General features: G+C 64.1%; 1 protein-coding gene across 1 annotated transcript; it reads right to left on the bottom strand.

Annotated features, from left to right (window-relative positions):
* Nucleotides 1–1,766: 1,766 nt before the first annotated feature.
* On the bottom strand, nt 1,767–11,344 carry LOC102400566 (immunoglobulin heavy constant delta). The gene is made up of 8 exons (XM_044933399.1): nt 11,272–11,344; nt 10,045–10,497; nt 9,815–9,904; nt 7,842–7,907; nt 7,274–7,597; nt 6,849–7,169; nt 2,317–2,459; nt 1,767–2,100 (listed from the first exon to the last, which is right to left on the bottom strand). The coding sequence occupies exons 1-8, from the start codon at nt 11,342–11,344 to the stop codon at nt 2,092–2,094; spliced, it is 1,479 nt and encodes a 492-aa protein (XP_044789334.1). The 3' UTR covers nt 1,767–2,091.
* Between the last annotated feature and the right edge of the window lie 1,266 nt (nt 11,345–12,610).

The following is a 12,610-nucleotide window of genomic DNA, read 5'->3' as shown; positions in this document are numbered from 1 at the left end:
GCCCCCGAGGACCCTCAGGCGTGGTGACTGCCCCCGTGAGGGCAGCAGGTGTGCCATGGCGGCAAGTTCAGCTTCCTGGTGGAGGTTACAGGCAGAGGGCAAGGTCTGTGCCTCCTCTGGGATGGGCTGCCACAAGGAAGGGAATCAGTTCCCAGGGTTTGCACCTGAGCCCTGGGAGGACGGGGGCGGGGGGAGGGGGGGCCTTGGCCAGGAGGACACACAGCCTCTCCTGGAGCAATAATGGCCTCGGGTGGGAACGGCTGATCTGGAGACAGTTGGTGTCTTTGTTTTTGTGGCTTAGGCAAATTACTGCAAACATTTGTTCCCTACACAGTGAGGCTACAAATCTGAAAAGTCTCGCTGGGCCTTGGCAAGCATGGTAAAGGCTGCCTGTCCTCCAGAGGCCCCAGGGAGGTCCTGCATTGGTCCTTCCGCCTGCCAGAGCTGCAACCCGGCTCATGGCCCCTCCTGCATCCTCAGAGTCAGCAGACTTGTGTCCTGCGTCCGCCTCTCAGGCCTTCTGCTCTGCCAGCCCCCCGGCTCCTCCTGTGAGGGCCTGGTGATGGCCCAAGGCCAAGGTGCCAGGCCCCTCTCCCATCTCAGGAGCCAAGCTCAGCCCCCACTCAGAGGCTACGGGATTGGACTAGTGTCTGTAGGGTGGGTCGGCCTGCTCTCTAGAACTGTGGTGCTGGGTGTATTGGGAGTGAGATGCGTTGCTGACCTCCAGGCCTGACACATGCAGTAAGGTCCATGTCTGGGATGAGAGGCGAGCAGGAGCTGTGGACAGGTGCTGCTGGCCATATGCCGGGGGGGGGGGGGGCTGGATGGGGGCCCAGGGGGAAGCCCAGTACCAGGGGGAACTAACCAGTGAGCAAGGAGAACCAGACCCAACCAGTGAGCAGGGGAACTAACCAGTGAGATGTGGACCCAGCAGTGAGCAGGGGAACTAACAAGTGAGCAGGGGAACGAATGGTGTGGAGTCCAGAGCTGACAAGAGGAGTGAGACACCGTGTCCAAAACTGGGACTGGCCAGAGACGGGATGCCCTCCTCCTGGTCTGAGAGGGGAGGCCAGACGGGACCCGCCCGAGGCCAGCACCGAGGAAGGGTGTCTGCCACACTGGCCTCCCTGCCTGGGGGCTGCCTGGGCCCAGGGTCACACCCGCCTGCCTCGGGAACTCTGGACAGCGGCAGGAGGGCCAGGAGTGACCAGGAGCTGACCAGTGCCAGTGTCTTCTCCAAGCCATTTCAGGCAGCACCTTCCTCCACACCCTGCCCTCCATGAGGGGCGTGAGGGGTGCCTCCTGCCATCTGATGGGGGCTCTGTGTGCCCAGCCTCTCCCGCTCCCACCACTTAGGGCCCTCTCCTGTGTGTGTGTGAGCATGTGCACACCTGAGTGGTGCATGGGCACATGTGCTTTCATGTCTCTGAGTGTGAATCCATGTGTGTGCGTGCGTGTGGATGCAGACCTCTGCATGCATGCCCACAGGCATATGTCCTGCGTTTGTGTGTCTGCACGCGTGTGGGTGTGCTTGTGTGTGCAGGGTGTAGCCCCACCTGTAGGTGCACACATGCTTATGTGTGAGGGCTACATGTGTGTGCAGGTGTGGACACACGCATCTGGTGTGTGCAGTCCCTTCAGCGCAGTAGGCTCGGCATCTTCCTCCCGAGGCAGCCCCCTGCTGTGTGCCTGACGCTGCCTGCCTCTCCTGTGTGCGTGGACCCGCTCGGGTGTTTGCCCTCGGCTTCCTGGGCGCTCTCACCTGGAAGATCTGAGGGCTGGGGCACAGAAATGGGAGGCAGGAGGAAGGACCAAAGCTCTTTATGCAGCAGATGGTGGGCACAGAGGGGGGGAGTGGCTGCAGCCAAGACCACCGACTCTGGGGCTGCAGGGCCAGCCGGGGGCCCCCTCTCTGCACCATGATGCCCTCCTCTTGGGCTGGGGGCTGGGCTCTGTGGTGGACCGAGTGTGGGGCCGCATGGCCTCTGTGCGCAGGGTGGGGTCCAGTGTGGGCTCCTCTGCCCTCCGGGAGCAGCAGGCAGCATGGAGGCCAGGTTCTGTCCATGTGGAGCTGGCGTCTGCTCTCCAGGGCTACTTCACCTGCAGCAAAAGCCCCGGGGTCAGGAAGGGGCTGGGGCTCTGAGGCCCAGGACCCCTGGTCAGCCGAGCTGGGGACCCCACCTCCCCGTGGCCCTGGGGAGCAGGTCCTAGCACCTGTCCTACTCCAGGGCTGAGTGGGCGGCTCCCTCAGAAACCCTGGCCAACCCTAGGGGCTCTGGCTCTGGACATAGGGCCCCACCTGCCCAGGCCACCTGCCTTGATGAAGGTGACGAAGCCGCCGTAGACCACAGTGACGAGGAAGAGGGCCAGGAAGGTGAGCCAAAGTGGGCTGGCTTCCTCCACATCCATTTCGTCGTTGCTGCTCTCATCCTGGCTCCAGCGCGGCCAGGTGGCCAGACCTGTGGGGGAGCGGGTGCTACTGAGGGCTGGCCCACGCCCACCCCAGCACACGGCTGGCTGCTGACCACAAGAGGTCTGCCCATGGGGCACGGCCACAGTCCCCCACACGGCACCACTGGCATTGGGGCCCCGTGTGAACAACCTTCTCCCTGCAGGACACGGATGGGGCACAGAGGGGTCACAGGGCCCGACGGGGCACAGAGCTGGAAGGGGCACAAGCACGGTGGGGCAGACGGCCTGAAGCCGGCCTTCATGCCAGCATGAGTGCGGGGGCGGGTGGGCAGCCCTCATGCCGATGTGGATCCTCAGGCCCCGCCCTGCAGGCTGCAGCGACAGCCTCTCGTAGAAGCAGCTGCTGTGTGAGGGTGAAAGGTGAGACCGGGCCGTGTCCCAGCAGGAGGAACGGCGTCACGAGGGCCCTGAGTCGGGAGAGTAGACGGGAGCCTTGCGTACTGCAGCGGGGAGCTGGCCGAGGTGTCGCACAGGAGGCCAGGGCAGGCCGAGCTGGGAACTAGAGGCTTTAAGCCAGGGCTGAGTCTGTGCATCAGAAGTCAGTCCTGCTGGACCTGGGGTGGGGGCTGGGGCAGGATGGGCCGGCCAGCTCAGAACCCTCATGAGGAGGCACACTCCAGTCCAGTGGGAGGGCCCGGGGCAGGGAGGAAGTGCTAAGTCCCGGGACCCATCACCCGGCCCGGACTTCCTAGTCCCTCTTTCCATGAGCATTCATTCCCTGGGAGTCCGCCTTGAGCCTGACCAGAGCTGCAGGAGGTGGGGTCTGCAGGGCTGCCGTCTAGGAACCGCTGGTCACGGCACAGGAAGTAAGCATGGAGACTGTGCTCGCCCTCTGTGGGATCTAATGATGAAATAGCGATGCATCTTGGTTTCTGTTTGTCTCAGTTTTCCGCTAATGAGTTCATATTGTGTTCTACAATGCTATGGATCCATGATTCATTGGAAAATTTTTCAAAGGCAGCAGCCCTTTGCCATGGAGAACCTGAAGGAGCCTGTCCTAGACACATGGAATGCGGGGGTGAGTGGTCTGGGGGTGGGTGAGGCGGCTAAATGTGATGACAGGACCCCCTGGATGCGCTCCGTTCGGGTAAAGGCCAGGCGTCCCGGCTGCCCCATGGCCCAGCCACGGAGGTCAGGAGGTCTTCTCACACACAGGAGAGCTCGTGTGAATGACAGGCAGCAGCTGCCGGGATGAGAAGGCGGGAAAGAGCTCAGGTTGGAGAAGCCACGTTGAGAAGAACTGCAGGCGAGAAAGGTCACGCCCCTTCACCCATCTCTGCTGGGGCAGCCCTTTGGGAAGAGCCCGTGAAACCGTGGGGCACGATGTTTTTCTCAAGGCAACAGGAGCCACCCGCAGAGCTTAAGCCGAGAACATGATCGCAATTGTTTTCAGCTCCAAGGTCTGGGTCACGGCGGTCTGGCTTTATTTGCTGTTTTCATACTGACTACGGGTGAAGTTTTCTGCTTCTTTGCACGCTGAGGGGATTCTGATTGCACGCCGGCCATGGTGCACAGACAGAAAGTGAGCGTGACATCGGTGACGCGTGTATACTTTCTGTGGAGTGAGCGCACTCTCCTCTGTCGGGCAGGGAGCGTGAGGAGCTGTGTTTTCACCAGGAGTTGAGTTGGGCTGGGTGGCGGGTTCCCTGGCTACTGGCCTCCAGCGTGGGAGTGGGGTGAGGCCCCTGTTCCCGGCGGGAAAGGCTCTGAGCCTGGACCTCTCCTGCTGTGGCCCCGCCTGCTCTCAGGGGCTGCTCGCAGCAGAATCCCTGGGTGGAGGGTCATGGGCCCAGGGGATTTTGGGGGGCTCGCCTGTACCCACACCCTGGGCCAGCCTGTGTGGGGACTAAACCCTGGCTGGTCCGTCACGTCCCTCTCGTCTCACAGATGCCCAGGCCTCTGTCCACCTGTGTTGAGGTTGAGGATACCTGCCAGCAGCCTCTTCTGACCTAGGAATTTGGGCCAGTTGGACAATGAGTCCTTGGCTCGTCTGAGACTTTAAATAAACATGATTTTTACAGTTTATTTGGCATTGACCTTTTGTTACTACATGAGTGGCTGACCTAGCTTCTACATCCTAAGTGGAAGCAGAACTTTGATGGGTGTTTGAAGGTCACCTCGGCAGCTGAGAGGAGGGTGGGCTGAGGGGACAGCCCTGGGCCGTGAGACTGGCAGGGACAGGAGGGCTGGGGTGGGGTCTTCGGACAGAAGGGGCCGATTCGAGGGGCGCGGGACTTGGGCGGGTGTCTTGGCTTCTGTGATGACAGAGGGCAGAGGGCCCGGGCTGCAGTCTGGGGGGCCGGGCTGACGCAGGCTCTCGGGAGACGCGGCCCGTGGCTGAGGAGCCTGGGGCCCCAGAGCAGGACGGGAGGCAGAGGCCGGGCCCCGGGGAGCCTCCCAGAGCAGGACGGGACGCAGAGGCCGGGCCCCGGGGAGCCTCCCAGAGCAGGACGGGAGGCAGAGGCCGGGCCCCGGGGAGCCTCCCAGAGCAGGACGGGAGGCAGAGGCTGGGCCCCGGGGAGTGTCCCAGAGCAGGACGGGAGGCCGAGGCTGGGCCCCGGGAGCCTCCCAGAGCAGGACGGGAGGCCGAGGCTGGGCCCCGGGAGCCTCCCAGAGCAGGACGGGAGGCAGAGGCCGGGCCCCGGGAGCCTCCCAGAGCAGGACGGGAGGCAGAGGCCGGGCCCCGGGAGCCTCCCAGAGCAGGACGGGAGGCCGAGGCTGGGCCCCGGGAGCCTCCCAGAGCAGGACGGGAGGCAGAGGCCGGGCCCCGGGAGCCTCCGGCTGCGACTCTGTGAGAACGAGCACCACAGCTGCAGGCCTGGTCGAGCGGCGAGCGGCCTCCTGTGCGAAGAGGGCAGTGGCGGCAGGCTGGGCCTGGAGCCGGGACTGAGGGGTGGCCTTCCGATGCAGGTGGATGGGGCGGGCTGGGGGGTGTGGGAGTCCTTCAAGGAAAGCAGCAGACCCCTCAGGCAGCAGTGCTAGAACGGGGGGAGCTGCCCAGCGAGCAGGGGCTGCCGCCCCGGCTGTGGAGACCCAGGCTGCCTTACAGGGAGCAGCCTGGCCGTCCTCCTCTGGTCTGGAGGAGGGCCCACCAGGGAAGGCCCGGCGGCTGGTCAGCCCTGGGGCCGGGGCTGGTGCTGGCTGCAGCCCCCTGGAGCCGGGCTTTCTCCCCGCCCCTCAGGGGCCCTGGGGTCTGGCCAGGCCTCCCGCAGCCTCTGCCACTTGCCCTGTACAGAGTGTGGCCCTGGCTGCTGGACATAGCTTTGGCCCCTACAGGAAAGTGGGAGGTTTGGGTCAAGCCTCTGGGGGAGGCCGGTTCAGAGTGTCCTGTGACTCGAGGCCGCACAGTGCCCAGGCTGTGTCAGGTAGCCTGTCCGGGGTGGGGGCAGGCTGGGTCTAAAGGAGGAGGCCCTACGGGGTGTGTGGGGCGGGGGTGTGGGCGGGGGGCCCGCTGGGGGGTGTGTGACGGGGGTGGGTGTGGGCATGCTGCGGCGGATCCCTGGGGCACCCTGCGTGGCCTTCAGGGCGCACCCTGCGAGGCCCGTCTCGCGCGAGGTGTCGGGGCCTGGGCTGTGGTCTGCATGTCTTCCCTGCTCGGCGTGGGGCCCACAGCAGCTCAGGCCTGCAGGCTAGGTCCTGCACCCTGGGCAAGCCTAGCCTTCCTCTCCCAGTGCCCACTGCCTCGGGCCCCCGTCAGACACCTTCCCTGCCGGCCCCTGCACTGGGGGCCTGGACGCCTGCCGGCCCATGTGTCCTGCAGCCTCCCTGACTGGTGTGTCCACCGTGGTCTCGCGGGGCCGGGCTGCATGCTGCAGTGTCGGGGGAGGACACCTCAGAGGGGAGGGCGAGCCCTGGGCCCCCAGACCCCCTCCTCTGTGGCACCTGCCCTGCGTTCCTCCAGGAGGCCTACGGTCAGGGGCCGCTGTGGGTGTGTGCGAATCAGCCCCTCTGGGAGCCCAAGTCCAGCCCACGTCCTGGGCATATGTGGCCTCCCAGGTGCTGACTGGGCTCCCGGAAGGGTGGGGGGCTTGGGAGCTGGGGAGCCTTGGATGACCCCAGAGGGCAGCTGTTGAGGGAGGCCGCCCTCACTCCCAGCCCAGCGCAGGCCCCTGCTTTGTGCCCTGTGGCGGGCATCTTGGTGGGAAATGGCTGCTTGGTCCTGGGGGGCAGGCAACACCTCCCGCCCTTCCTGGACTGGTGTGCAGCATGTGGACGTGTGTCCGGGGCCAGCGGGGCAGCTGTCAGGTTTCAAGAGCCCCGGGGCACCCGACATAGAGCGGCCGCGTCCCTGCTGCCCGATGCCTCCGGGGCTGCCCCTCTACTCCCCTCCCTGTGTCCCGGCCACTCAGATGGAGCCCCGGGCCCGTGTGACTCACCACCAGTGTCCAGGCTGCAGCTGCCATTGAGGAGCGTCCGGGAGGCCTCGTGGCTGACCACACAGGTGTAGGTGGCCCCCGTGTGGTTCAGGGGGCTGGAGACCCGCAGGACACTCCAGGTGTGGAATGAGGCGTGCCCAGCCTGGGCCGTGGTGTGCGCCGTGGCAAACTGGGAAGGCTCCACTTCTTGCTGGCCCTCCAGCCACGTGAGGAGGATGTCCACGGGTGAGAAGCCGGACACCTCGCACAGGAGCCAGGCAGGGGAGAAGGGGCCAGGTGTGGTCACAGTGCGGAGGGTCAGATTGCTGGGCACTGAGGCGGCTGTGGGGAGAAGCCGTGTTATGCTCGTCATCTGGGGCTCCAGGGGGTGGGTCTCCGGGGGAAGGAGGTGGCCGGGGTGCCGCGGGGCCCGTGGCTGCCCTCACCATGTTCTCTCTGAGCCATCAGGGTCACCGGCGACCGCAGGCCGGGGCCGCTCAGTGTGCAGGTGACGTTGGAGCCCGAGGCCCACAGGGACCTGGGCAGGACCAGGCGGCTGCTCTGGCTCCAGGAGCCGTTCATGTGCCAGGTGGGCCCCTCCTCCAGGGCCCCGCTGTGGGGCTGCCCGTTCACCTCCCAGGAGAAGCGGGCGAGTGGCGGGGCCTGCCCCGTGGCCAGGCAGGTGAACTCGGCCTTGTCCAGGAGCCAGAGGCCCTGGGGGGTTGGGGGCAGCAGGTGGACGCTGGGGGCCTGGGTGTGGTTCTGACAGTCTGTGGGGAGGGGGAGGAGAGGTGTGGGGGTCTTGGTGGGGGCGGTGGGGTTGAGGGCTGGCCAGCGGCACCCGCCCGGCCCCAGGCCAGTCCTCTCCCCAGGGACCCCTGGACTCTGTTGCTTCCAGAATTGCAGAGGGCAGGGGTCTGCCCACCACTGGGCTGGGGTCTGGCTTGCAAGCAGGCTGTTTCAAGTGCCCCCAAAAGCACTCCACATTTCTTCCCCCTGTCCCAAGGGACTGACCTCTGTAGGGGTCCTTTGGACATGCCAGTGTCCGGGCTTCTGTCTGGCTGTGGCTGGTGGCCAGCGCTGTGGAGAGTGGGGGGAGTCAGGGTCTCCTCCAGGCGCCACAGACGGCCGGGGCTGAGGCCTCCCCACATCCTCAGCCCCAGGGGTGGCCGTCATCTGAGGGTCTCCTCCACCAGTGTCCGCAGCTCTGCGCTGGCCCTGGTGGGACCCTGGCTGCCCGCTTGGTGGTTGCGAGTATCTACGCTAAGTGCCAGGGGGCCGCCCTCTTGACTATCGCCAGGACAGCTTACGACGAAAAGGAGTCGTGAGGACTGGCCACGGGTCTCTGACAGCCAGGGGTCAGCTGAGTGAGTGGCCACGGGTCTCTGACAGCCAGGGGTCAGCTGAGCGACTGGCCACGGGTCTCTGACAGCCAGGGGTCAGCTGAGTGAGTGGCCACGGGTCTCTGACAGCCAGGGGTCAGCTGAGCGACTGGCCATGGGTCTCTGACAGCCAGGGGTCAGCTGAGCGACTGGCCACGGGTCTCTGTCAGCCAGGGGTCAGCTGAGCGACTGGCCACGGGTCTCTGACATCCAGGGGTCAGCTGAGCGAATGGCCACGGGTCTCTGACAGCCAGGGGTCAGCTGAGTGACTGGCCATGGGTCTCTGACAGCCAGGGGTCAGCTGAGCGACTGGCCACGGGTCTCTGACAGCCAGGGGTCAGCTGAGCGACTGGCCACGGGTCTCTGACATCCAGGGGTCAGCTGAGCGAATGGCCACGGGTCTCTGACAGCCAGGGGTCAGCTGAGTGACTGGCCATGGGTCTCTGACAGCCAGGGGTCAGCCAACTCTTCCTATAAAGGCCCAGACAGCAGGTGCTTGAGGCTGTGCTGCCACCACACAGGACTTCTGTCCTGTTCATCCCTCTAAGTGGACAGGCCAACGCCGCTTCAGAGCTGGACAGGCCAGCCCCGGCTGCTGGGATCTGGCTTCAGGATTCTTCTGGCCTTCAGGCTGTGCTCGAGCTGCACCGTGTCTGGGTCAGGGACCATGCCCTGAGGGGAGGGCTGGGCTCTTGCAGTCAGCAGGCCCTGGGCCCCAGGAGGGTCACTCCCCATTGGAGGGCAGTCCAGCCCTGGGGCAGGAGGGCACAGCCTGTGCTCGCGGAGCTCAGCCCCCACCCCCACGGCTGCTGGGCGGGCAGCGTGGCTGCAGCAGTCTGGTCAGGGCTGACCACTGATGCTCTGGGAGGGCTGGCTGTGTGCAGCGCCCCCCGACCCCGAGGTGACCCTGTAATCTGCAGGGCCCACCTCTTTCCTAACTCGGCCCACCCTGTGTGCCTGACAAGGTCACCCCACACCCAGGGGTCGTGCACATCGGTGGCAGATTCTGCCCCAGACTGTGGGTATCATGGCCCACAGGCTGGGTCAGGGGCTGCCCAGGGAGACATCACAGCCAGGGTCCCCTCTTGGAGGGTCGCCAGTGGCCTGGGGGCCGGTGAGGAAACTGCCCAGCTCCCTCTAGCAGCTCCTGATCTGGGCCAGGGGTGCGTCCAGGGTGAGGGGTGACTCTGGGCCCCAGCTGGGTGCCCGGCACTCAGAGAAGCTGGAGCCAGGTGCAGGTGGCAGGGAGGGCAGCTGGCAGGTGGCACAGTTTCTGTGAGGGTCTCAGCTCCACACTTTTTCCAAGCGTGGGCTGGACCATGGGAGTCCAGAGCTGGCCTGTGGGCCTCCCTCTCACCATGCACCTCCCAGTGTGATCTGGGCACCTCACCCATTTACGAGGGGCTGAGGGCCACACAGGGGCCTGAGGTGGCATCTGGCAGTGCCCAGCCCGGGCCTGGCCCACAGTCGGTGCCCCTGAGTTCAGTGCCCCACCCTCCTGGCTCAAGGTGTGACTTAAGGACTCAACAGAGACATCTTCGAGGGCGGCCTGAAGGTGGCAGCGGAGGGACGGGCAGACAGGTGTGCGTGGATGGGGCTGCTCACCTGGGCTGCTCTGAGTGCTGACGGCCTTGTCGGAGCCCTCTGACTTGGATATCAGAGAAGGCACTAATGTGGTCGGGGTTGGAGTCGATGCTGAAACCAGAGGAGCAGGGAGCAGGTGAGGGTCAGAATGCGCTGTGCCCTGGGGGAGGGGCTGCAAGGCGGACAGGAAGGGCGGGGGTGGGCTCCCCTGGCCCTGCCCCCACCCTGGCCATGGGCAGAGCCTGGCTCACCTCTGGGGACCACCCTCACGGTCCCTATGGTCTTTCCTCCCTTGGGGTGCTGGACTTCGCACACCAGGTAGTCATCTGGCCCTTGAAAGGTGCTTGAGGAGGACAGGGCCACCTGAGAGGAGGCCAACCACAAGCCGCCCCTCAGGACTGCGGGGAAGGTCCAGAATCTCTCGCTGCTGACCATGCTGTTGTTGAGCTTCCAGGAGAAGCTGACAGAATTGGGCACGAAGTCCTGGGCCAGGCAGCCCAGGGCCACCGTGCTCTCATCGGATGGGGAGCTCACGCAGGACACCAGGGGGAAGACTCTTGGGAGCAATTCACCTCCTGGGAACCCTAGAGAGGACACAGGAGAAGAGGGAGGTGAGAGGCGTCCTGCTGGTAGGGGGTGTGGGCAGCTCCACCTTCTGTCTGGGACAGTGGAGCAGAGGGCACACTCAGCCCTGCCAGCCCACCCTCATTGCCCGCGGCTCAGCCACCTGGGGCCTGGCCCGGGGGTCTGGGGTCATCAATAAGACTGATACACACTCAGGCCCTTAGTCCTCAGCACAACCAGATCACTGAGGTCAGCCCAGTGTTGGCCAGGACAGTCCAGCATGGCCATCTCAGTCCAGCTAGACTCACCATGCTCAGCAGAGGCTAAGCAAGCCCAGAGCATCTCATCAGCTTGCCCAAGTCAAGCCCAGGCAGTGTATTACTGCTGGACCTGGATAATCAGCCCAGTTCAACCAGCCCTGATCAACCCAGCTCAGCCCAGCCCAGCTCAACCTGGCTCAGCCCAGTTCAACCCAGCCCCAATCAATTCAGCTCAGCTTAACCCAGCTCAGCCCAGCTCACCCAGTTGGCTCAGCCCAGCTCAGCCCAGCCCCGATCAACCAACTCAGCTTAGCTTAACCCAGTTCAGCCCAGCTCAGCTCAGCTCAACCCAGCTCAGCCCATCTCAGCCTAGCCCGGCTCAACCTGGCTCAGCCCAGTTCAAGTCAGCCCCGATCAACCCAACTCAGCTCAGCTCAGCCCAGCTCAGCCCAGCTGAGCCCAGCTCACCCAGTTGGCCCAGCCCAGCTCAGTCCAGCTCAGCACAGCTCAGCCCAGCTCAAGCCTTCTGTGGGCGGCCCAGGGCTGCCCTCACAGACCTGAAAGCCCAGTGGTCCTGACAAGAAAGGGTCAGATCCCAGACCCGTGGCCTCGGCTAAAGCCCCTGGTCTGCGGACACTGCCCAGCTGGGCTCACCCCTCCCAGCCTCTTCCCGCTTCTCCTCCTGGGAGCCTGCTCGCCCCTTCCGCTGGGTGCCTGAGGCCTCCATCCCCACACCAGGCCCAGCCGGCCCTTCTCCCAGCCGTCAGTCACCACCACCCTCCACTCTGGGTGAAAAGCTTGCTGGCGACCTTAGTTTCCCTAGTGCGTCTCACTGGAGAAGGCAATGGCACCCTACTCCAGTGCTCTGGCTTGGAACATCCCATGGGCGGAGGAGCCTGGTGGGCTGCAGTCCATGGGGTCGCTAAGAGTCGGACACGACTGAGCGACTTCACTTTCACTTTTCACTTTCATGCATTGGAGAAGGAAATGGCAACCCAGTCCAGTGCTCTGGCCTGGAGAATCCCAGGGACGGGGAGCCTGGTGACATGCCGTCTATGGGGTCGCACAGAGTCGGGCCCAATGAAGCGACTCAGCAGCAGCAGCAGCAGCGCACCTCGCAGGCCCAGCGACGCTGCCACCCTCACACAGAGGCCCTGTCTCTGCTGGGCGGGCAGCGCTGCTTCTCTGGGAGAGGAGAGCCTGGGCACACGTCCCTGGGGCCTGGCCGCCTGGGCACCTGCCGTGGGCCTGAGATCCTGCCCCAGGTCTAAAAGAGTCCTGGTGACTAACTGCTCTCTGGCCAATGTCCTCATTAAAAACCACGGGAAATGCGTCTTATCTGAACCTGCTCCCAATTCTGTCTTTATCACAAAGTTCTGCTGAGAAAGAGGATACTCTGTAGCACACAGCGACCATCTGAACCCCAAAGCTGCATTGAACACCTAAGTGTGGACGCGGCAAGTGGTCCCTGTGGGTGTGAAACACCTGAGCTATCCACACAGTAGGGAAGGGGAGCAGCCCTGGCCGCTTTCTCCTAGAAACAGTCTTTAGGGAAAGTCAAGCTGAGCGGGCTGGGCAGTGGTCACTTGAGGAATTCAGACAAATAGACCTCTGATTCCCCTTGGTGTAAAAACAAACGTCTCATACAAGAGGTCCCTGATTCACGACTCAATGTTTTAATCTTTGACTTTATGATGCTGTGGAAGCAACACATATTCAGGAGAGACTGCACTTTGAATTTCGAATTTCCATCTTTCCCACCTGCGACACGCAGTCTGTCCTCCGCTGTGAAGCTGGGCAGTGCCGCGGCTGCAGCCACGACCCCGGTGCCCAGGAGGGTGAGCAACTCACACTCACGGCCACCCTGGGCCCTGAAAACCGCTCTGTTTTTTTTTTTTTTTTGTGTGTGTGTGTGTTCAGTATTCAGTAAATTACACCAGACGATCTGCACTTTCCATTAATAAAATAGGCTTGAAAACTTCCAGATGTACAA

The sequence above is a fragment of the Bubalus bubalis genome, chromosome 20 (assembly GCF_019923935.1).
Source record: "Bubalus bubalis isolate 160015118507 breed Murrah chromosome 20, NDDB_SH_1, whole genome shotgun sequence".
Classification (NCBI taxonomy): Eukaryota; Metazoa; Chordata; class Mammalia; order Artiodactyla; family Bovidae; genus Bubalus; species Bubalus bubalis.
This window is presented reverse-complemented; position numbering and strand designations above follow the sequence as displayed.

Excerpts from the sequence above, each read along its gene's own strand:
- LOC102400566 (XM_044933399.1), bottom strand. The coding sequence starts at position 11,344 with ATGGAGGCCTCAGGCACCCAGCGGAAGGGGCGAGCAGGCTCCCAGGAG. Across the intron at positions 9,905-10,044 it reads CGTGAGGGTGGTCCCCAGAG|CATCGACTCCAACCCCGACC; the intron begins GTGAGCCAGGCT and ends CTCTGGTTTCAG. Across the intron at positions 7,170-7,273 it reads GATGGCTCAGAGAGAACATG|CCGCCTCAGTGCCCAGCAAT; the intron begins GTGAGGGCAGCC and ends TTCTCCCCACAG.